At 40.1% G+C, this 25,130-nt stretch overlaps 1 protein-coding gene across 5 annotated transcripts in view; it reads right to left on the reverse strand.

Annotated features, from left to right (window-relative positions):
• Nucleotides 1-25,130, reverse strand: part of SCAPER (S-phase cyclin A associated protein in the ER) — a 362,895-nt gene that overhangs the window by 286,372 nt on the left and 51,393 nt on the right. For 4 of the 5 annotated variants that reach the window (XM_030579106.1, XM_030579104.1, XM_030579107.1 and 1 more), the window contains 3 exons: nucleotides 23,687-23,884; nucleotides 1,395-1,495; nucleotides 135-251 (listed from right to left, as the gene is read on the reverse strand). In XM_030579106.1, coding sequence (XP_030434966.1) covers nucleotides 135-251; nucleotides 1,395-1,495; nucleotides 23,687-23,884 — 416 coding nt within the window. The remainder of the gene's footprint in view (nucleotides 1-134; nucleotides 252-1,394; nucleotides 1,496-23,686; nucleotides 23,885-25,130) is intronic. The other variant, XM_030579108.1, reaches the window with a different exon arrangement.

The following is a 25,130-nucleotide window of genomic DNA, read 5'->3' on the forward strand; positions in this document are numbered from 1 at the left end:
TCAAATATAGCTTATCAAATAGCACCCAAAATAATACATTAGCTGCAAAAGGAAAATTATGTACAAGTTAACCCTGAACCTTTTTAATAAATGAGTCAGCTTTCCTTTAGTGCCTTTATTATTTGTTTTCATACCCAAAATTTAAACTTCTTCGAGCATTTGATGTTACACTGATTCTCTCTGTTGATGGACTTGGTATTACATGGCGTCCTGGAGACATCTTCTTTACTTCCCAGGCCAATGAAGTAGGTCTAAAAATTCAGGAGAGAATAAATTAAGAATGAATCCTAAGCAGTCATTACAACATTTTTTAATGGATATTCCTATGTTAACTTGAAGTAAAACAAAATCATGTTTTGGATGTTGGTGATGTAGCAACAGTGGAAACATTTATCTGAACTAACCTAGTGATTGTAATATAGAAAATGTCAACTACTGATCAATTCAAAAATGGAATCAAGTGAGGAATCAATAGGGCAAGGGAAAGCATGGGCTTGATCTGAATGGAATACTCTAAACCACTTTTAAAATAATGATTTGCCTGTCACTAAACGGAGGCAATGTTGCCCAGTGGATAGAGCACAGAACTGGAATTCGTGAGACCTGAATTCTATTCCCAACTCTACTGCTGGCTTGCTGGATGACCTTTGGCGAGTTACTTCACCTTTCTGTGCCTCAGTTTCCCCATCTGTAAAATGGGGGTGGTGATGCTTACTTCCTTTGCAAAGCACTTTGAGATCTACTGATGAAAACTGCTATGTAAGAGGTAGGTATTACTATTGTTGATGTTATTGGAACCTAAATTCTAAGCTTTTTCTTCTCAGATAATTATTTAAGAGAATTTGCAAGGTGGGGACACCTCACAGATGCTGCTGAGAAGAACGTGGTATTATGAAATTATTTATAGGAAGCAAGATTTAGCTTTCCTTGGGAAAACAGGAACCCAAATAAATAGTTAGGCAGATCTTTTTTCATAGATGGCAGGTAAAATGTTCAGTCACTCAAATGACCTAGGAATCCACGGGTATGTCTACACTGTGATAGGAGTACAGACTGGCACCCATCTAGTTTTAATCTAGCTAGCATGGCTAAAAAACAGTAATGAAGACATGGCAGCACAGGCTTCTGTGTGGGCCGAACAAGCATACCAGGGAACCTGGGTATGCTCTCACTTGCTAGCCTGCAAATAAAAAGAACTCCAAATACATTTTTTTTAAATACCATGATTTCATATGGCTTTGTTCATGATTTTTTAATGATTGGAGCTGGCAATATTGCTTAAGTGGGACTTAAGCGGCTCATAGGCCCTTGTGCTGGATCTCTGCACTAGGGTAAATTTCACCCTGAGAGACTATCAGGAAATAGATTACAAGAAAAGAAAAACATCTGATTACCTGCTTTGAGCATCAGCCTTCTCTAGCTTTTCCTGTAGCTGTATCCAGTCAATCAATGCCTTGAAATCTCTTACATAGTTATCTAGCATCATTAGAACCTCCTGGAAAACAACAACCTACATCAGGTATTTGTATTATGGGGGTGGGGAAGGCAAAGAAAGAGACAATACTGGAAGAGATAGAAAACTCAGCAAAAAACCTGACCACAGAGTACAAATTTCACTCTATTATAGCAAAAGTTTCAAAATCTGCTTTAGTAAAGGTTGTGTAATATTTTCCATTCTGACACCACTTCAAGTTGCCAATAACTTTCTGAAACTTAAACTTTTGAAGCTGAAATTTACCAATCTCAGTCCCTGCTTGAAAGTGGAGCTTTTGAATGGCTTGAGCAAAAACAGTTCAGACTTTAAAGAGAGTTTAAAATACTTTTCCTATTATAAATAATTCTTGTAATCTTTTTTGAATATCTCTGCAAACAAAATGGCGAAGGACAGAAAGCTGAAATCTGGCATATAAATTAAAGCTCTCATTAAGCACAAGTGTCTCTGAATGCTCCAGTGAAATTTGATTTTGATTTGACAAGTTATGATCTTTTAAAATTCACATGCTGGATATGTGCAGTACATTTTGCACAGAGTTTTGATAAACTTATGAACTGCATAGGAAATTGCACAAACATTAATGATTCACTTGGCTGTGTAATGTGCAAAGTGATTAGGAGGGCGCTGCACATTTTGTAAAGTCAGCAGGAGAGAGTCCACTCTAATGAATCCTAGGATATCAGCAGTTGGGGAAGGCAAAAAGCACCCTACCTAGCTCTGTAGCCCACAGGAGAGAACCCCTCTTCCACAGAATTCCTAAATTGTAGCACACAGAACATCCTGATGGTGTGTAGCAATACTAGTCTGTCTAGAGATTATGGAATGTATATGTGATATTGCCACATAAGATTCTACTCAACCTCAGCATCAACAAAATTATAAACTATACTATAATTACAGAATATTACTGGTGATGGTTTAAGAGGCAGAAAGTATACAGGGAGCTGGCAATTTTAAACAGAATATATTTGATGTGAAGTTACTGGGAGCACTACTAAGCACAGAACCCTTGGGATGTAAAGTTTACATTCACTTTTCTCACAATAACTGCACTGTAAGAATTGTAAACCACAGAATCCCACATTCATAGCTTTGGAATAATTACATATTTAGCCCTTATAACAACCAATAATCAGATTACACATCCTATTTTAATGGACAAGTGATTCTATTATCGTTTTGGAAAGATACTGTTGAATGAAATATAATTGTTCAAGAATTTACCTACATTTCCTAAGTGATTCAAAGTCAGCTATTTCAGTCAGACAAAGTGAAAGCTGCATCTATGACTGTCTTTCATGGCTTGAAGCCAGACTTTCACAGTATGTTGGAATTCAATTGATAATTAACAGAATCTTGCAAGATCTTATTAATTTGATAGAACCTAGTCATGTATACGCTGACGAGTAACAAAGAATGCCATTTGAGAACTGCAGACCTATAATGTGAATCTAATATAATTTCTCACATCTAAAGAAGAAAATTAGTGGCACAATAATCATGTACACTGAGCAAAACAGGATTAAAAGTCTTTACTTCCTTCTAGTAGCAAAAAATATTATTAAGCTTTATTTTGAAAATGATTCATCATACACACTGGTTTCCAATTCATTCAAGCTTTGGAAGTGTGTTAACTATGTCAAAGTTGCCCTTAAACACAGAAGACAACAGTTAAAATTGAAAAGGCCATTTCCCCTAGTATGGCCTGATTCTGCAGTCTTCACTCACGTAATTCTCCCACTAATTTCAGTGGGAGATTTACCTAAGTATGAGCTCTTAATTGTTTCACTTTTTTAACTGATAGCTACACATATAATCTAAATCAGACTTCATTAATCTCTTCTACTTAATTCAGATAAATGCAATTCAGCCCTGTGCAGAAGACCAGCACGAGGCCTATGGACAACTTATCTCCCACTTAAGCACTCAAAATAGGGCTTAACTGAGACATAAGTGGTGTATAATCCATGGAATGGACCTATGCACAGGGGTAATTTTCATCCAAAATGAAGGGAAGAAAGAACTCTGACAAATACTAATAAAAAAAAATTTAAACACTGAGATTTTATATACATATTCATAGAAAGATGAAATAACTACAAATACATCCGTTGGACATAGTCTAAAAGTGCATTTGTAGTAAATATTTACAAATATATATGAAAAATCAAACAACTTTTATATTAACATTATATTACCTTTATTTTGAAGTGTCACAAAAACAAAACATTTTACATATTTTTCTTAAAAGGCAATTGGCATTGCAAAGTAACTGGTAAGAAAAGTCTGCTACAAGAAATGAACAAATTACATGTTTTAGCCAGCCCTCTTCTTTCAATTTCACTAATAAAAATCTAGGTTTCTAATTCACTTTAAGCAGTCATATTATCTTGGGCTGAATGTTAACAATAGTAAGAGCACGGAAAGCAAGATTAATTCAGTATAATTTATTTTAAAATGTCTGCTACTGAGATTTTCCCTATTAAAAACTGAATTAATCCAAATATGAGTTATATTGCTGAAGCTAGATGGCACAAAGAAAATACAATAAATGGCTTAAACAATCTCTTTTAAGGAATGTTTAGCTACACTTTATCAGAAATGATCAGAGTAGTACCATGCAGCTGTAATCTGAGTCATGTTTTACGAACAAGGGAATACAAACAAGACAAGCAGCTGGAGCGGCCCCATATTCACTGATGCACATCTTTCTCCCTAAAGCTATGAAGGCCATTTTGTCAAGCAGGATGAAGCAGAACAAAAGTGGCTCTGAAAGCACCGTTACAGGCATCCAGATAACTACATATAGATGTACAGCTAAAATTACCAATTAGTTTACCAATTGGCTGCAACGGATTCGATTGGTTTGTAATTAATTCTAGTTACTGGCGCATACAGCAGGACTGTTGGCGCCATCCCTTTGTCCTCCTGATACACAATACTACTGCACAGGGCCCTAGGGTCTTGGCTCTCTAATTCACCTACAGTACTGAGTGTAGCAGATATACCCTATGGTGCTGAAGCAGTGGAAACTTGTACCACTTGAGAAGGTGCTGACAAAAAGGAACCTTTATGGGGTAGACTGCTGCTGCACTAGAGTCAAGGCAATTTTAAAAGCCACTGTTTGTCAAGGTCAAGTGTAACTCATACTGATTTTTAAAGGGCCAGTACAAGCCAAGAAAACAGGTTGAGGTTGAGGGGATGGTCTTAAAACCAATGTCAACAGGAAAATGTGAAACAGAAGAATTTCTACAATATTAAAATTCCCCACTGCATCATTCTAATGACTTCATGCTTTCATTTTCTATATTAGTGTATTTCCTTCCTCCAGCCCTGAATCATCAGCTTAATTTCAAACACCACCACATTTTTTAAAAATTACATATGTTTTAATCCATGCTTCTTGTTCCTACATTTTGGGCTCATGGTCTTTTCCATGGATGTCCCCACCTTTCCTAAACACCTTGGAGAAGCCTTACCATAATGCATTTGCAAAACAGTACATGTGTGGTCCTGTGATCTCACACAGCTTCCTGCATCTTAAAGCTTTTTTTAAATAATGAAAATACCTCAACACCCTTAAAGCTTAGTATCAATATGGTGGAATTTTTGAGTTGGAATGAAAACAGTATATATTTAATTGAAGTGTTTCTCCAGTTAGTTGAAAAAGCTACGTTAATTTCAGCAGTGGGCAATTAAAGAGGGCAACCTTTGAATAAATATTGGACAGGTCTCTAGACATTAGAACCTCACACCCTATAATTCACACATACAAAAATGGCCTCTCCTCACTTCATAGCAACGGCTTAGTGGCAGAGCACTGGAAGGATGTCTAATATTAGTAAGACCTCATTATTTTTACAAAATATCTACAGTAAATTTACAAGTGTTCTTGTTTTCTGTCTGATTCCATGGAAACACATCAATAGGTCCTCTGCAGGGACCTGGCTTCATAGGTGTGGATAGACAGCCCAGGGGATGGCTGCTGTCCAATCTATCATGCCCCCTAAATTAAACAGGGACTGATGATGTAATTTAATGCCTCTTACCTAAGCCAGAAACAACATACATGGATTAACCCACCACACAGTGCAATATACATGCACTGATGGGATGGGACGGGAGATGTCAGGGCAGGAGAGGGTCAGCAACAGTAGGAGATACCATAGAAGTACAGCTCCTGCTCATACATGAGTCATGTGGGTCCAGAAGCTGTGCAGAAACACAGGGATCTCCCATAGAATAATAAAAAAAAAAAAAAAAACTCCATGAGCAGAAGGAAACCCAATCAATCAGTTTTCCAGCCCCCTGTATATATATAAAAAAAATCTACATGATTTGGTTCCTATTGCACGTACCCTTTGAGAAAAGGAGTCTAGTTTGTTCAAATATAATGTAGTGAACTTGGAAATCAAATCTCGGTTTCACTCTCCCACACTAAAATGCAGGGAAGGGGTGGGGGGACGGAAGCAAAGGAGACCACAAGATGGAACAATTTCCTCAGCATTCCCACCAGAAGAACATACCAGAGAAAAGAAATTTGTTAACATACAAAATGTTCAGTTCATTCTCAGGTCTGGAAACGGGTATTGAGTTTTTTCTACCAGTTGATAGTTCCACAGAGTAATTATATTGTACATTTTGGATTAAATATTTGTCAGATTAGATGCCATTTTCAGTTATTCCTGCAAAAAAACCAAGCAAAACTAGTATTTTTCTCTTCTGTTTTTCTATTTAATTTTGAACAGGACAATCAGATAATTTGTTTTAGTCATTTGGCTTAAAAATTGTTCTGGGGCTGAGAGTTTGCACAACAAGTTTCATTGCAGAGATACTTTTTTGACAGCTGAATTATAAATGCTTAAAAGAACCCAGAGAGTTTGGTTGGGATTCTTGCTTCCTGGTCAGGGACAGTTGCCAAAGCAGCGTGTTTAATCTTAGTAGAGGATTGGGGGAGGGGGATCCCTTTACTCTATCTAATGGAGTGCCATTGAACCATTCTCAGTCAATGAAAAATAACAGTAACATGAGGCCTTAGAGACGAGGCAAAAACTGTGTGATGGAGGAGAAAAATAATATAATACACCAAGAACTGGAGTTCTCCAAACTATGTTGCCTGTGCAAATCCCCACTGTAGCAGTCTTGCACCATGCATATAAGCCACTGAATTGTTAGTAGTTAAAGCTGCTGGGAGCACTTGTGACAATCTAGGATCCAAATGTTCAAGATCCATAACTGTTTTCAATTTCTTTCCTCATCAAAGCATCCATTAAGGGACTGCAAAGAGGAGTGGAGAAAAGATGATGAATGTGTCTCAGCAGAGACAATGGGCCTCCACCCAATCTCACACTGATCTGTCTATTCAGCTTTGCTGACTTCAACTGAGTCATTCTTGGTTTACACTGGGGTAACAGAATAGAATTTGGCCCAATATATTCTGAGAATTCCAAGTATTGCTAGGCAACTTTCATTTTGCTTTAACGAATTATCTCAGCAGACCAGTGTAGGAGACTAATCAGCAGAATCACAATCACAGGAGGCCAGGGAGTGCTTATTTAGAAACAGAGCTACCCTACTAAACAGAGCAACCGATCAATATTCAGAGTCAAGAGAATAATACTTCATGCAGGTGTGAACTCCACATGGCAGCCTAACATATTTCAAGAATAGATATATTTCTAATAGATATCAGAGCGATAGCCATGTTAGTATGGATCTGTAAAAGCAGCAAAGAATCCTGTGGCACCTTATAGACTAACAGACGTTTTGGAGCATGAGCTTTCGTTGGTGAATACCCACTTCGTCAGATGCAAGTAGTGGAAATTTCCAGGGGCAGAGGTGTGTGTGTGTGTGTGTATATATATATATATGTGTGCGTATGTGTATGTGTATGTGTATATATATATATGTGAAAACCAAGGGAGGAGAAACTGGTTTTGCAGTTGGCAAGCCTTTCACAGTCTTTGTTTAATCCTGAGCTGATGGTGTCAAATTGGCTGATGAACTGAAGCTCAGCAGTTTCTCTTTGAAGTCTGGTCCTGAAGTTTTTTGGCTGCAGGATGGCCATCTTAACGTCTGCTATAATGTGGCCAGGGAGGTTGAAGTGTTCTCCTACAGGTTTTTGTATATTGCCATTCCTAATATCTGATTTGTGTCCATTGATCCTTTTCCGTAGAGACTGTCCAGTTTGGCCGATGTACATAGCAGAGGGGCTTTGCTGGCATATATTACATTGGTGGACATGCAGGTGAATGAACCAGTGATGGTGCGGCTGATCTGGTTAGGTCCTGTGATGGTGTCGCTGGTGTAGATATGTAAGCAGAGTTGGCATCGAGGTTTGTTGCATGGATTGGTTCCTGAGCTAGAGTTACTATGGTGCGGTGTGCAGTTACTGGTGAGAATATGTTTCAGCTTGGCAGGCTGACTGTGGGCGAGGACTGGCCTGCCACCCAAGTCCTGTGAAAGTGTGGGATCATTGTCCAGGATGGGTTGTAGATCCCTGATGATGCGTTGGAGGGGTTTTAGCTGGGAACTGTATGTCATGGCCAGTGGAGTCCTGTTGGTTTCTTTCTTGGGTTTGTTTTGCAGTAGCAGGCTTCTTGGTACACGTCTGGTTCTGTTGATCTTTTTCCTTATTTCCTCGTGCGGGTATTGTAGTTTTGAGAATGCTTGGTGGAGATTTTGCAGGTGTTGGTCTCTGTCTGAGGGGTTAGAGCAGATGCGGTTGTACCTCAGTGCTTGGCTATAGACAATGGATCGTGTGATGTGCCCAGGATGGAAGCTGGAGGCATGAAGGTAGGTATAGCGGTTGGTAGCTGTTCGGTATAGGGTGGTGTTAACGTGGCCATCACTTATTTGCACCGTGGTGTCAGGGAAGTGGACTTCCCATGTAGATTGGTCCAGGCTGAGGTTGATGGTGGGGTGGAAGCTGTTGAAATTGTGGTGGAATTTTTCCAGAGTCTCCTTCCCATGGGTCCAGATGATGAAGATGTCATCAATGTAGCATAGGCAGAGAAGGGGCGTGAGTGGACGAGAGCTGAGGAAGCGTTGTTCCAGGTCGGCCATAAAAATATTGGCATATTGTGGGGCCATGTGGGTGCCCATAGCGGTGCCACTGATCTGGAGATATATATTGTCATCAAATTTGAAATAGTTGTGTGTGAGGATAAAGGCACAGAGCTCAGCAGCCAGTTGTGCTGTGGCATCATCTGGGATACTGTTTCTGACAGCTTGTATTCCATCTGTGCGTGGGATGTTTGTGTAGAGAGCCTCTACATCCATGGTGGCTAGGATGGTGTTTTCTGGAAGGTCACCAATGCATTGTAGTTTCCTCAGGAAATCAGCGAAGTCACGGAGATAGCTGGGAGTTCTGGTGGCATAGGGTCTGAGTAGAGAGAGTCCACATATCCAGACAGTCCTTCAGTGAGAGTGCCAATGCCCGAGATGATGGGGCGTCCAGGATTTCCGGGTTTGTGGATCTTGGGTAATAGATAGAATAATCCTGGTCGGGACTCTAAGGGTATGTTGATTTGTTCCGGTGTTAGTGTAGGGAGTGTCCTGAGTAGATGTTGCAGTTTCTTAGTGTATTCCTCAGTGGGATCTGAGGGAAGTGGCTTGTAGAATTTGGTATTGGAGAGTTGTCTGGTGGCCTCCTTTTGGTAGTCAGACCTGTTCATGATGACAACAGCACCTCCTTTATCCGCCTCTTTGATGATAATGTCAGGGTGGTTTCTGAGGCTGTGGATGGCGTTGCGTTCTGCGCGACTTGGGTTATGAGGCAAGCGATGTTGCTTTTCCACAATTTCTGCCTGTGCACGTCGGCGGAAGCATTCAATGTATAGGTCCAGACTGTCATTTCGACCCTCAGGAGGAGTCCATGTGGAGTTCTTCTTCTTGTGCTGTTGGTGGGAGGGTACCTGTGTATCAGTGCGCTGTTCAGTGTTGTCCTGAAAGTATTCTTTGAGTCGGAGATGGCGAAAGTAGGCTTCCAGATCACCGCAGAACTGTATCATGTTGGTGGGGGTGGCAGGGCAGAAGAAGAGTCCCCGAGACAGGACAGACTTTTCTTCCGGGCTGAGTGTGTAGTTGGATAGATTGACGATATTGCTGGGTGGGTTAGGGGTACCATGGTTGTGGCCCCATGTGGCAGCTAGGAGTTTAACCCATCCTGGACAATGATCCCACACTTTCACAGGCCTTGGGTGGCAGGCCAGTCCTCGCCCACAGTCAACCTGCCAACCTGAAACATATTCTCACCAGTAACTGCACACTGCACTACAGTAACTCTAGCTCAGGAACCAATCCATGCAACAAATCTTGATGCCAACTCTGCTCACATATCTACACCAGCGACACCATCACAGGACCTAACCAGATCAGCCGCACCATCACCGGTTCACTCACCTGCACGTCCACCAATGTAATATATGCCAGCAAAGCCCCTCTGCTATGTACATCGGCCAAACTGGACAGTCTCTATGGAAAAGGATCAATGGACACAAATCAGATATTAGGAATGGCAATATACAAAAACCTGTAGGAGAACACTTCAACCTCCCTGGCCACACTATAGCAGACCTTAAGATGGTCATCCTGCAGCCAAAAAACTTCAGGACCAGACTTCAAAGAGAAACTGCTGAGCTTCAGTTCATCTGCCAATTTGACACCATCAGCTCAGGATTAAACAAAGACTGTGAATGGCTTGCCAATTGCAAAACCAGTTTCTCCTCCCTTGGTTTTCACACCTCAACTGCTAGAACATGGCCTCATCCTCCCTGATTGAACTAACCTCCTTATCTCTAGCGCGCTTGCATATATATATATATATATATATATATAACACACAACCGCCCCTGGAAATTTCCACTACTTGCATCTGACAAAGTGGGTATTCACCCACGAAAGCTCATGCTCCAAAACGTCTGTTAGTCTATAAGGTGCCACAGGATTCTTTGCTGCATTTCTAATAGAGGCAGCCAGTGTAGCCACAGGTCTCATAGAATGCCCTCAATCTATCTGGTACTGAGACTCCAGCCTGATCATAAAAAGGCCTAGATAGAAACCAGAATCCACTTGGAAAGCCTCTGAATTGAAATTTGGATTTCTCCACAAAGAAGAAAAAAAAAGAAAATTTACAAATAAGGCTGAGCTTTTTCCAAACAGTATTAAAAACTATTTAAATATCTAACCCAAGGGTAGGCAACCTATGGCATGTGTGCCGAAGGTGGCACACAAGCTGATTTTCAGGGTCCTGCAAGGGTCCTGCAAGGGTCCTGGCCACCGGTCTGGGGAGGGGCTCTGCATTTTAATTTAATTTTAAATGAAGCTTCTTAAACATTTTAAAAACCTTATTTACTGCACATACAATAATAGTTTAGTTATATATTATAGACTTATAGAAAGAGACCTTCTAAAAATGTTTAAATGTATTACCGGCACACGAAATCTTAAATTAGAGTGAATAAATGAAGGCTCAGCACACCACTTCTGAAAGGTTGCCGATCACTGATCTAACCTATGAAACCTCATTTCATTGGCAGATGATGAGACTTGTGAATAACACAGCATGAGAGTTATATATTTGCTAATATGAAAACCTACGACCATCTTACTAGGCTTTGGGGTGATGTTTCAGAACCACTTTGTCTTTCTGAATACAGTGTGAGGAGGATCAGCCATAGAACTTCCAGATTGTTTCTTTTAGAAGATAGAGTGTGAATAAACATGCTTCTAGAGGTTCAAATCTAGTAAGAAATCAGTTCAAGACCCAGTGGTTTTTGGGTTGTCAGACTAATCAAAATACATGTAATGGGCCCTAAAAACTAAGACGGAAGAACCCTAAACTTGTAGCTGGTATGAAGAAATGGAAAATAAATGAACCCATCCTGATGATGGACAACAGAAGAACACCATGTTTATTTAGATAATACTTGGCTGTCACACTGTATCTGAGAATCAATACAAATTACTCATTCATTGAGTTCAGGAAAACCTTGACCACTAGCCTAATTGCTCTTAACACCAATATATTTGTATGCAATCTATTTTCTTTGTTTTCCAAATATTAAATAAGGAGGGGCAGAGTGAGATTGGGAATAAGAGAGCAAAAGGGAAGAAAGAAAATATTTCAAGTACAAATGTTTGTACTGAAGGATGATCTGGTGGGTAATACACAGGACTGACAGATAGGACTCCAGGAGAATCTCCAGTTCTGCCACTGACTCACTGTGTAACCTTACCTGCCCGTGCCCAGATTTACTCATATGTAAAGTGGGGACAATAATATTGACCTACTTCAGGAGATAGGTGAAAATACTTTAAGATCCTTGGATGAAATTACTACTATTATTATCATCATCATTAAGAAGGTTGAGACAGGCTGAATCAGAAAATACATATTCACTTCATGTACTCACATCTGCAAAAATGTCACTTTAGGAGCAACTTGGAACACAGCAAACTGTTTGGGACAAGCTAACTTCCAAATGTGTTCTTGTGGCAGACACACAAAGTCTGGTGGATGGAAATTAGGGGTAAAGTTTAGTCAGTTAGAGTTCATGGCAATGTGACTGGGACCATCTGCAAATTTCACAGGAAAGCAGCACAGAGCATTCATTATGGACTGGGGAGCAGTGCCATGTTCTACAAAGGGTTAGAGGGCTACTCTTCTGTTGGGCTAGAGAATGCTAAATAATGAAATAAAACAGATATAAAATACATGGAAAAATCAATATTTAATTTGAATGTGGGGGAACTATAATATAGCAAGTATCTACACAATTTAGCATTTCATTTTTGTTTCCTATTTGGTCTTATATCCACCAATTCTGTGATCACTGAACCAGTGGACAGATTAATTTAAACGAAATAAGACTATGTTTAAACTTGACAAACCCTGCTTCTTTTAGAGGTAATTTAACCAATTTGTCACTGTATTCTTAAGCATGAAGCATTAAAGCAGTATCAATACATACATTTGTGGTTTCAAATACCTCAACTCCAAACCATTAGCAAGAGTTACTGAGATACTGCCTTAGGCAGTGTCCAAAGCCAGGAGGAAATATACACAACAGCTGATCTTCTTACACACATTTCCACTGTTTGCATCCTTACCACAACCCTTTCGTCTGCAATTTCAACCACAACCACTCACCAGAGCTCAGTCCCATTTGGAAGCACTAAACATTAGTCACAGTGACAATGTAATCAATAACTAACTACTCCAAATCATAAGACTGAATAAATCCCATATGTGTAACTTTAAAAACAAACACACACATTTTCAAGATAGCCTGGATTAATCCAAAGGTGTTAAATGTTGGTAGTAGGGTCAGGTTTTATTTTCTTTAACAAGTATATATCTTGTATTGTAATTTGACCTTTAGCACAATTAAAACATTTATAACACTGCATGATGTATCCACTTGAATTTTTTCAGTATATGGAAAAATATGAAAAATAGTGACAAATTTCCCAAATTAAAATACAAATATTCAAAATAATAAATTAAGATTATTTGAATAAAATGTATATGAAAGCTTTTTTTTAAAACAACAATTGTTTATTTTCAGAAAACAATTTAAAAATAAATAAAGGCTAGAGTAGTGGTTCTCAAACTTGTACTGGTGACCCCTTTCACATAGCAAGCCTCTTAATTTAACCCCTGCCATAAATTAAAAAACATTTTTTGTATATTTAACACCATTATAAATGCTGGAGGCAAAGCAGGGTTTGGGGTGGAGGCTGACAGCTTGCAACCCCCCATATAATAACCTCATGACCCCCTGAGGGGTCCTGACCCCCCCGTTTGAGAACTCCTGGGCTAGAGGATCAATTACCAGATACTATATTTCCGTACTTAACATTATTTTTACAAAACACTTATACTGCATTGTAAATATAAATGACACTTGACAACTTAGCTAACAATCCGTTCTCTGCTCAAAAAGCTTTCAAACTAAATAGGTAAGAAAACAAGACAACAAAATATGAGTCAACACAAGAGCTGCTTTTGTTTATCATCATTAATGTCCTTTAGTCCCTCAGACCTGGCAGAATTTGTGTGACTTCTCAACTGTAGGCAGTGATTTGTCTGTCTAGTACCATAAGATAACTCTTTTTTATACACTTCTACCCCAACATAACGCAGTAAAGCAGTGCTCGGGGGGGGAGAGGCTGCACACTCAGGCGGATCAAAGCAAGTTCGATATAACGTGGTTTCCCCTATAACGCAGTAAGATTTTTTTGGCTCCCGAGGACAGCATTATATCAGAGTAGAGGTGTACAATTAATACTGTTTTAAACCACTAAATACCTTCTCTAGGCACGTTAGGCAAGTACGAAGTGTTACCAAGTAAGCATATGAGTGAAATTAAAGATATTTCCACTATTAATATAGATTTTAATTATAAAACTGACTTTTGTCTTAAAATGTAATTTAAAGATTCAGAAGACCAGAGCGGTCTTTTTAATCTCTAAACTCCTAACATATAATTTTTAAACTACTGTTTAAACAATCCAGCAGAATTACTACACATTACCTATCTATCAACACTGCAGTGTTACTGTATATTCATGGAAGGTTACGGTACACGACGAAAGACTATATGAGCCACAGAGATGATCAAATCTTGCAGCTGCAATTCTTATAATGCCTAGTCTTTTCTGTTGCAACATTGTCCATTATTAGATTTTAATAAGCAAAATAGAAAAATATCTAAAGCCACATTTAATGGCTAGTTAAAAAATTGGAAAAAATAGCTTTACCACAAAATCAGAGTAATCCAAGAACTATTTTTATACAATGACAATGCATGGAGGAGAGATAGCTCAGTGGTTTGAGCACTGGCCTGCTAAACGCAGGGTTGTGAGTTCAATCCTTGAGGGGGCCATTTGGGGATTGGTCCTGCTGTGAGCAGGGGGTTGGACTAGATGATCTCCTGAGGTCCCTTCCAACCCTTATATTCTATGATGGCTCAGTTGCTCCATCCAGAACCTATAAAAAGAAGAGACTATATATGGGGAGAGGAAGAAGTCCCACCTCCCTTGTCTCAGAAGATTCTCTGCTCATGACTCTACAGAGTACAAGGTGTGGAGTTGGAGGCAGGATATGCTGATGCTGCTGTGGGATGCGATCAATGGCAGCATGGCTCCTAATAAGGCTATGTTGCCCAGGAGTAAGATAGACAGAGAAGCAATAGTTATCCTTGAAGAAGAGTTCCTGTCTCTAACAAAAAGGGGATCTCTTCCCTGAAGATCCTTAGGATGCGTGGACTTTGGAGAGGATGTTGCTCCAAAATCTGTGTGTCTGCAAATCTCTACGACTGTGAGGGAAGAGTTTCATAAAAACTCTTTAAAGTGAACCTTGCACTGTTTTGCACACAAACCCTCTCCTGAGGGTGTCAGAATCTAGGAATGGCCATATCAAGTCAGACCAATGGCCCATCTGCCCAGTATTCTGCCTTCCAACGGTGGCCACTGCCAGATGCTTCAGAGGGAATGAATAGAACAGGGCAATTGTCAAGTGATCCATCCCCGTCATCCAGTCCCAGCTTCTGGCCGTCAGAGAGGTTTAGGAACACACAGAGCATGGAGTTGCTTTCCCTGACCATCTTGGCTAATAGTTATTAATGGACCTATCCTTCATTAATTCTTTTTGCCTTCACAACATCCCCTGGCAATGAGTTCCACAAGTTGACTGTGCATTGTGCAAATAAGTACTTTCTTATGGTGGTTCTACAGAATGGGGCAATCTACACTGTTGTATTAAATATCATATTTGGAGGATACAATGAAATAGCTCTATCAGGTTCACAGAATCAGAGAAATGTAGGGCTAAAAGGGATTTAGAGATCACCTAGTCCACCCGCTTGTGCTGAGGCAGAATTAAATATACCTAGACCACTCCTGAGAGGTGTTTGTCTAACCTATTCCTAAAAACTTCCAGTGATGGGGATTCCACAACCTCCTTATGTAACCTGTTCCAGAGTTTAACTATTGGTATTATTTGAAAGCTCTTCTCGTTCACCTGCACATCTATCCACGTGATATATGCCATCATGTGCCAGCAATGCCCCTCTGCCATATACATTGGCCAAACCGGACAGTCTCTACGCAAAAGAATAAATGGACATAAATCTGACATTAAGAATCATAACGTTCAAAAACCAGTGGGAGAACACATCAACCTCTCTAACCACTCAGTGACAGACTTGAAGGTGGCAATTTTGCAACAAAAAAACTTCAAAAACAGACTCCAAAGAGAGACTGCTGAACTCAAATTAATAGGCAAATTAGATACAATTAACTTAGGGTTAAATAGAGACTGGAAATGGTTGGGTCATTACACCAACTGAATCTATTTCCCCATGTTAGGTTCTCTTCACACCTTCTATGGGTCATCTCGATTATCACTTCAAAGTTTTTTTTTCTCCTGCTGATGATAGCTCATCTCAATTGATTGGACTCTTAAAGTTGCTATGCGTACTTCCACCTTTTCATGTTCTCTGTATGTATAAATATCTTCTGTCTGTGTGTTCCATTCTATGCATCTGAAGAAGTGAGCTGTAGCCCATGAAAGCTTATACTGAAATAAATTTGTTAGTCTCTAAGGTGCCACAAGTAATCCCGTTCTTTTTGCAGATACAGACTAACACGGCTGCTACTCTGAAACTTTCCTAATATCTAACCTGAATCTCCCTTGTTAAAATAAGCCAGTTACTTCTTGTCCTACCCTCAGTGGACACGGAGAATAATTGATTTCCATCCTCTGTATTGATCACCTTTTACATATTTGAAGACTGTTTTCATGCCCTTCCCCAACATCCACCCCAGCCTTCTCTTCTCCAGTTGAACATGCCTACAGCTTTCACCCTTTGCTCAGTCATATTTTCCAAACCTCATATTTTTTGTTTTTCTCCTCTTGACTCTCTCCAATTTGTTCATATCTTTCTTAAAGTGCAGTGCCCAAATCTGGACACTGTACTCCAGCTGAGGCCTCACCAGTGCCAAGTAAAGTAGAACTATTATCTTCTCTGTCTTACATATGACGTTTCCGTCACTACATATCAGAACAACATCTGCTATTTTTGAAGCAGAAGCAAACTTCTTGCCTCATATTTAATTTGTGAGTCACTATAATCCCCAAATCTTTTTGTGTAATACTGCTGCCTAGCCAGTTATTCCCTGTTATATATTTGTGCATTTGATTTTTTCCTTCCTAAATGTGGTACTTTGCACTTGTCTTTATTAAATTTCATCTTGTTGATTTCAGACCAATTCTCCACTTTATCAAGATCATCCTGAATTCTAATCCTGTCCTCCAAAGTGTTTGCAACCACTCTCAGCTTGACGTCATTCATAAATTGTATATGCGTACTCTGCTCTCCATCATTCAAGTTATGATGAAATACTGAATGGTACTGGAACCAGGACTGACCCCTGAGGGGCCAAAGGAGACATGAACCATTGATAAATACTCTTTGAGTATGGTCTTTCAATCAGTTTTGCACCTACCTAATTTCATCTATGCCATATTTCCATAGGCTGCTTATTAGAATGTCATGAGGAACAGTCAAAAGAATCACTAAAGCCCAGCTATATCAAGTCTACTGCTTCTCCCCATCCAAAAGGCCAGTTACTTTGTCAAAGATGGAAACTAGATGGATTTGTCATGTATATGTCATGCCAAATCAATCTTGGCTATTACTTATCACCTTATTATCCTCCAGGTTTGAACAAACTGACTATTTAATAATTTGTTTGAGTATCTTTCTGGGTATCCAAGTTAGGCTGACTGGTCTAAATTCCTCAGGTCCTCCTTTTTCCCCTTTTTGAAAATAGGTACTATGTCTGCCCTTCTCCAGTCCTCCAGGACCTCACCCATCCTTCATGAGTTCTTGAAGATAATCGTTAACTGCTCAAAGATTGCTTCAGCTAGTTCCTTAAGTACCCTGGGGTGAATTTTGTCAGCCCTGCTGACCTCAACACATCTAACTTACCAAAGTATTTTTTAACCTGTTCTTTTCCAAAAGCCTTCTTCCTTGTTGTTAATATTAATTGCGTTAAGCATCTGGTCACAATTAACTTTTTTAGTAAAGACTGAAGTAAAGGCTGAATAGTATATGTTTAGAATAACACATATGTGCTTAACCAAGAAAGCAGACTACATTCAGAAGAATATGGTCAGTCAGGCATGTACAGGGTAAATTATCTACCTGTAATTGTTTTCTGAAAGGTAGATTCTGTATTTGAACTAAAGCCCTGAGGTATCACACTTTCAGACAAGAGTCTTCCTTTTAAGCACTTTAAAATATCTTCCATTAAGCCTTTTGCCCTTGGGGAAGCAGTCACGCACCAGAGAATATATGAAGTGCACCAACCATCAGTTCTTATTTACGTGAACAACAAGTGGAGTCCTTCTCTGTGGCACTAAAAATACTCACAGTTTTGCATGACAGAGAAGTAATTTCTTGGGATCTTTTACCTTTATTTCTTAATTTCACTATCACTTCTATTCTGTATTTTAAAGCCCAGAGGAGTTCTAAGCTTCACTCTTGCCACTGTCAGCCTTTGTTTGATTCCACCAGCTTTTTATATTTTTCTTTCAGACTTCTACCTTTTATTTTCTGTGACTTTTTCACCACTTATACAGAAAAGTGATTTCTACTGATTTCTAGCACTGCCCTGTACAGTAAGAGTTATGATGGGATTTGCTCACTGTGAGTTATCACCCTTAGGAAGGTTTAATATTCTATTGTTTTGGAAATTACAGTTTCTCCTTTACAAAGTGATTTGTTTAAAGGTTGTGATGCAATACAACAAATGGAAATAACAGAGTCTGAAGAATGATACTGCCATCCTCAACTCAAACTGGGGTTTTCTCCCCTCCCATTATTATGTGGATTGAAGATAGACTATTAACTGTTACCCATATTTGACCCAAGTAGTTAGCCAAAGTTCAGGAACTTGTGGGTCTCCATCATCAATTTCTTATACAGAAACAATCCACATCTTTAATGCAATTCTGTTTATTTACAAGGAATATAAAAAGTCCTGTTTCTCTGAACACATGAAGAATCAGACAAAAGGAGATACTTTCTTTGCTCACACCTCCATGTCTCTTTCAGTCACCATTCAGCCCAAAATCTCTCTTTCAGTTTTTTCTCAGGCCATGCTACAAATGCTTTTGTGTGGCTGCATTCTCTCCAAGCTTCTCTGGTCTTTCTGCTGTTTCTCTCACAGAGATCCAAACAAAACACAGTTTCAATCCAATCAATGCCCTACTCCCTGCATTTGCAATATCAGTCCCCAGAAAAATCCTTTGTGAGCCACGCTGTTAAATTTCTATTCAAAATTTGCCATAGGTCTATGTTTTGGATGGTTCGCCATTCCTTCACCTGCCTGATTTCATAAAGCAGCATAATGATTTCTGACAACAATCTTACATGAAGATGGGCAGTAATGTGTACAGTATCAAAGAGCTTTAACCCAATGTATAACACAATCTTAAATATTAATTTTCTAGTTCCTGACAATTTTCATTCACATATTATTTACAATTGGATTGGGACATTTAATAAATGATGGTTAACTAGTTCTTTTAGGCATGTTTGAAAACAAAAAAACCCGAGATGCATACAACTGCTCATGTCTATGCAGGGAATAAAAAGAGAAGGAAGGTGGATGAGGTAATCTCTTTTATTGGACCAACTTCTACTGATGAAAGAGACAAGTTCTGAGCCACAGAGTTCTTCCTCAGATCTGCTCTGTATATCTTGAAAGCTTGTCTCTTTCCCCAACAGAAGATGGTCAGTAAAAGATATTACCTCACCCACCTTGTCTCTCTAATATCTTAGGTCCAACAGGGCTACAATACCGCTGTAAATGGGGGGAGGGGGAAATAAGATTATTTCACTGGCACTCAACCTGAATAAATCTTACAATGCAATATTCTATTGCTGACATTATGTCCTTAGAACAGAGGTGGGGTAAGAGTCTGACTTTTGCCTCTAGATAGCATAGAACTCATAGCCTAGGCAGCAATGGCCTAAAGTGGCTTTAGGTCACCTTTGCATTCTCACAATCCTAGATTGCTCTGAGGGCTTAAACCGGGGAGGGCAAACTATGGCCTGCAGGCCGGATCTGGACCCTCAGGGCTTTGGATCCAGCATGCGGGATTGCCACTCCCATGGTGTTGCAGGCCACACACCACTCTCGGAAGCAGCCGGCACCACGCCCCTGAGGCCCCTTGGGCGGGGGGGGGCAGGACTCCGCATGCTGCCCTCACCTGCAGGTACTGCCCCTCGCAGCTCCCATTGGCCGGGAAGAGGGAACCACAGCCAATGAGAGCTTCAGAGAACGTAAAGACAGGCAAGGGCAGCACGCGGAGCCCTCTGTCCCTCCCACCTTCAGGGGCCGCAAGGATGAGCCTGCCTTAGTCCCACTGTGTGCTGCTGCCACCCTGGAGCTGCTCCATGTAAGCGGTGCTGGGCTGGAGCCCGCACACCAAATCCCTCCTGCACCCCGCACCCCAACTCCCTACCCTGACCCCCCTGTTGCACCCTGCACCCAACCCCCTGCCCTGAGGCCCTGCCACACCCTGCACCTCTCCTGCACCCCAACCCCCTGCCCTGAGCCCCCTGCTGTACCCTGCACCCCTCTTGCACACCAACCCCCACCCTGAGCTCCCTGCCATACCCCACACCTCTCCTGAACACCAACCCCTTGCCCTGAGCCCCCGCCGCACCCTGTACCGCTCCTGCACCCCAACCCTCTGCCCTGAGCCCCGTCCCGCACTCCTCCCGGCATCCCTGCCCTGAGTCCCCTCCTGCACTTCCCACCCCCTTCCCTGAGCCACCTTGTACACCCCGCACCCCTCCTCCACCCCAAGCCCTTGCCCTGAGCCCACTCCTGCACACTGCACTCCCTCCTGCACCCCAACCTCCTGCCCCAGCCCTACATTCATCATCCTGCATGCCATTTCTCCACCAAGATGTGGCCCTCGGGCCAAAAAGTTTGCCCTCCCCTGGCTTAAGCAACACCTGGAAGACAGCCTAAATTATGGTACTCTCCCTAGGTTGCCTATAAGCCACAGTACTGCCTGAAATCACTACAGTGCTGTGGCTCCATTCCCAACATGCCCATCCTGGCCCCAATACCAGGGCCTTACAGGGTATGTCTACATTGCAATTAAAAGCCTGCAGCTGGCCCATGCCAGCTGACTCAGGCTAAGAGACTGTTTAGCTGGAGTGTAGATGTTAACGTTTCAGCTAGGGCTGGAGTCCAGGCTCTGGGACCCTGCGAGGTGGGCAGGTCCCAAAACTCAGACTACAATGCAATTAAACACCCCCTTAGCCCTAGTCCCGCAAGCCCAAGTCAGCTGGCACAGGCCAGCCGAGGGTACATAAGTGCAGTGCAGATATACCCACAGAGGCTCCTCTGAAGGCAGTTTTATGACTCTCCTCCACATTTTCTGCACCAAGGGAAACCTATTCTAGATGAATACAGGGCTTTTAGAGACCCTTTACACCACTGCAGTCCTTTTAAATAGCAGAATAAAACTGGAATGGAGAAGAGGATCTCACCTCTGGAGTTAGAAAACAAACACAGGCCCTTGTATATGATATGTATTACAAGGCACAATATGACAACATAAACAAGATAGGATGTTGCGAATGGGATGACGTAGTCTCTAAAATCAGAAATGGATACAAAGTTTTATCACACACCTTGTTCTGTCAAATTTGGATCTATTGTAATGCGCTATGCGCTACATCTGAGACTGACCAAGGCCACCCTTAAATTAAGGCATGCGGTGGCTCATCTACTAAGCAAGAAGAACTGTTGACAAGGTCACACACCAGTGCTTCATGCTCAATCCTGTTTGCATATCCAGTTCTTAGTGCAAGTCAAGAGCCTAACCCTTAGTTACAAAGCCCTAAATGGGCTGACACCAGCTACCTGACTGAATGTCTCCCTCTGCACCATGAAATGAAAGCTGCATTCAGCCAGAGCACTTTGGCTGACAGAAATCAGGATATGCCTTGCAGGGAGTGACGGCAGAGCTTTGGGTGTGGAGAACCACAACTGTGAAACCAGCTTCTAGCAGAGATTTGGCTGCACCTAAATTTTACCACCAGTGTTACACAGCAAAAAATCCTTTGAAAAAGAAAATGATGTATGTACATGCATGTAAATGATATACTGATCAGTCTCACATGCAAGCCCACATACATATATAATTTTACCATAAATTTATTATACCTTTTTCCTGCTTACCTACATGTACAACATTAATCCTAAGAAAAAAGGAAAAATAATACTTTTCCAAAACATTCTACTAGTACGCATAAATCATAAAAAATATATTATCAAAGTCACTGCCACTTTATATTGTACCAAAGGTATCTCTGACATTTAGCTAAGACAACAATAAATTGATCAATACAATCCTCATGCAAAAAGAAATCAAGAAGCAGCACAACAAATATAACTGGTAACTGTCCTCCACAAATAATTAATAATAAAATTATTTAAAATTTTCCATCTTTCCTACATCTCATCTTCAAAAAACTCTATTAAAAGATATATGAACAAATAATATTGTCTATTCAATGCTATCCCATAAAAGAAAATTCCTAAAATCAAGATACTATAACAAAAATAACACACACAAAATCTTATCACTGGGACTGCACTAAAATGGTGGCTTTGTGATGAAACAGACATTTCTTTATATATGATTAAAATAATGCAGTTACTGTGTGTGTGTGTGTGTGTGTGTGTGTGTGTGTGTGTGTGTGTGTGTGTGTGTGTGTGTGTGTGTGTGTGTGTGTGTGTGTGTGTGTGTGTGTGTGTGTGTGTGTGTGTGTGTGTGTGTGTGTGTGTGTGTGTGTGTGTGTGTGTGTGTGTGTGTGTGTGTGTGTGTTCCCTCCCAGCACAGACTCAGTGTTATGACTAGAATTCTAGGTGAGGTCTCAGCTCTATAAAGATGTGATAATGATACAAATAAACTTCTTTTCCTTCAGTCATAAAAGTTTAAAAATGGTAATCTGATTACATGACAAAGCAGATTGGTTTTCTTAAAAACAAAAATTCATCAGAGAAATTTCCTGAGCAGGAAGACAGTTCAGTAACAAAATGTTAAATTATGTTAGATCAACTAACGGTTTGGAAGCCTCCAGCTACTGTTCAGTTCTGAAACCTGATTTCAATTAAATATATTTGTACGCTAATCCCAAAGCCAATTTGGCCATCTCTGATTTCAGCAGAAAACTAGATACACATGATAAGATGAAAGTTTATTTTAAACTATATATGTAGATATGTAGATACATACCTATCACAGTGATTAGATAATGGCTTCCAGAATTTGGTGAACTTTCAGCCATGTTTAATGTTTTTTTTTAAAAAAAGGTACCTTTAATATTTTCTTAAAGATGTACTGTCCTGGCTTCTCTTAATTCTTGTGATCATTTAATGCATTATAAAGTAATACAGTGTACAATGAACTCTTATTAAAAGGCAATAGTTCTCCTACTGAGTTATTGAAAAGACACCACGCTTTGTGTGTCTGTTTTACATCTTACTACAAACACAAGGTTATCTAAAATTAGAAAAAACACCTTGCAACGACATCCCACCCAGACATTGTTTATACTTGGCCATCAATCGCACTTTCTTACCACCAGAGAGTGAATCAGAAGAGTGATAACTATCTCTGCAGAAACGGAGCAATGTGTAATTAAGACATTAAACAGGAAACTAAAGAATGTGAAAACAGGCTGAATCCCAACAGTGCCATCTACAGCAAGAAGTACTGCAGGCAAAAGGATATGACAATTGCTAGAAATATCAACCACAGACTGAATGAGGCGTTTTTGGTTTTTGTTAATATAAATTACAGTAGTCTGATTGCAGTGTTAAAAGTCTAAGAAAAAAAGTTACATATTGCTATAAGTTTCATATCATTCCAAACCAGTCAGCATGTAAGATGAAAGCTGCTTTTTGTCAGCAAAAATAAATCAATATGTTTTCCGCTTTCTTATTTAAGGCCCTCAAATAAAATACAAAGCATGCAATAATTTGTTTTTGAGGTTCTGTTTCTTGTTTTTAGCTCATCTGTAATGACAGGAACAGCACCAAGAGACACATTGCAACAATTGGGGCAGAACATTTCAGAAAGAGTCTTACCTTGCATTCTACTACGCTCTGATCCGACTCACAAGTAACATAGATTTCATCAACTGCCCGTCTAAGATTGTCAAAAAGAAATGCCCAATATCGAGCTCTCAAATCAACTTTTCGAGGTTGCCTTGTTTTTGTTGGGCTTTTGTCAAAGTTTTTATCTCCAGCAGCTGCTGATGTTATTTTACAGTCTACCGTAGTACTCTGAAGAGATGAGATACAACATAAAAAAAAAACAACACACAAATAAGTGTGGCAAGGGGTTGGGCTTCTGTATAACAATTTTTTTCAACATACGTCAACACTTTCAAACAAGACATCCTTAATTGAGGCTTACACCATATCCCACTGACTGAGTTCTTCAAACAAATTTTCTCATTAAACAAACGGGGCAAGTCTGTAAAACCTAATTTCTGTTTCTCTGACATTTCTAACCCAATATTTACATCTGCACAATAGCAGAAGATATTCTGCTCTACATATAGATGGGAAAGCTGCATTTGTCCCATTACTTGTTCTGGCAAGAGTATGTTTCCAGAAGATGCAAACATTATTTTGCTAATGACTATGCCAGGTCCATTCTGTCATCAAAGAAATGTTATTGCAAAGATATTGTATAGAACATTTTGTCTCAATTTTTTGTTAAAATATAGTAACTTCAGTGTACAAGTCTTAAGGCCAGTGAACACAGCTGTGACCAGCCTTTTAATCAATGTTTTATTGCTTCACTGTAGTAAAGAAGTCAATAAGCATCAAATTAGTTACAAAAAAAAAGCTTTCACACTTCAAAAGATTCATGTCTTTGCCTCTATAGGTGACTTTCCATTCATCACACTCAAATATTACAAGGCAAATTCAAATCCAGCATATTGACTTTAATTGTGTTGGTCTTACTTATGCCAGGTCTGATGTTGTCTCTCTGTTGTTTTGACTCTAGAATCATGATTTCAGCAGTGTTAAACACACCTTAAGCTTCTACCCTAATTTTCGAAGAAGAGAAATGGAGTATAAATTTATGGTTCTCTGCAAATTATTGAGATATAAATGCTATGTTAAATTTGATTACTCTATTTTCTTTGGGCTCGTATCTGTCCCCAATTTTCTTCGTGGCTGCTGGATCACAGATGATCTGTTATGTGCCATCTTAAAAGCAATAATTTAACGATTACTACAGCCTTACACATCTGCTGAGCTTGCACGTTTAATTCATTCCTTTTCACAATGTGGGAGGTAGGTTTTTCCTTCGTTGATGGATATACTGTAACTCAGTTATGGAAGACATTCCAAAGGGGTGTGAAGCACCTCTTCCTGGGTAACAGCTCCAAAATTGAATTCAGCCAGATTCAGGATACCGGGCCCATCTAGCCTAAGATTCTCTCCCACAAGAACCAAGAGGAAGGAAGGAGTTCCCGTACTAGAAGTGCTGTGGGTATGGGGGGTCCTCTCCAGC

This window comes from Gopherus evgoodei, chromosome 10, assembly GCF_007399415.2.
Source record: "Gopherus evgoodei ecotype Sinaloan lineage chromosome 10, rGopEvg1_v1.p, whole genome shotgun sequence".
Lineage (NCBI taxonomy): Eukaryota > Metazoa > Chordata > Testudines > Testudinidae > Gopherus > Gopherus evgoodei.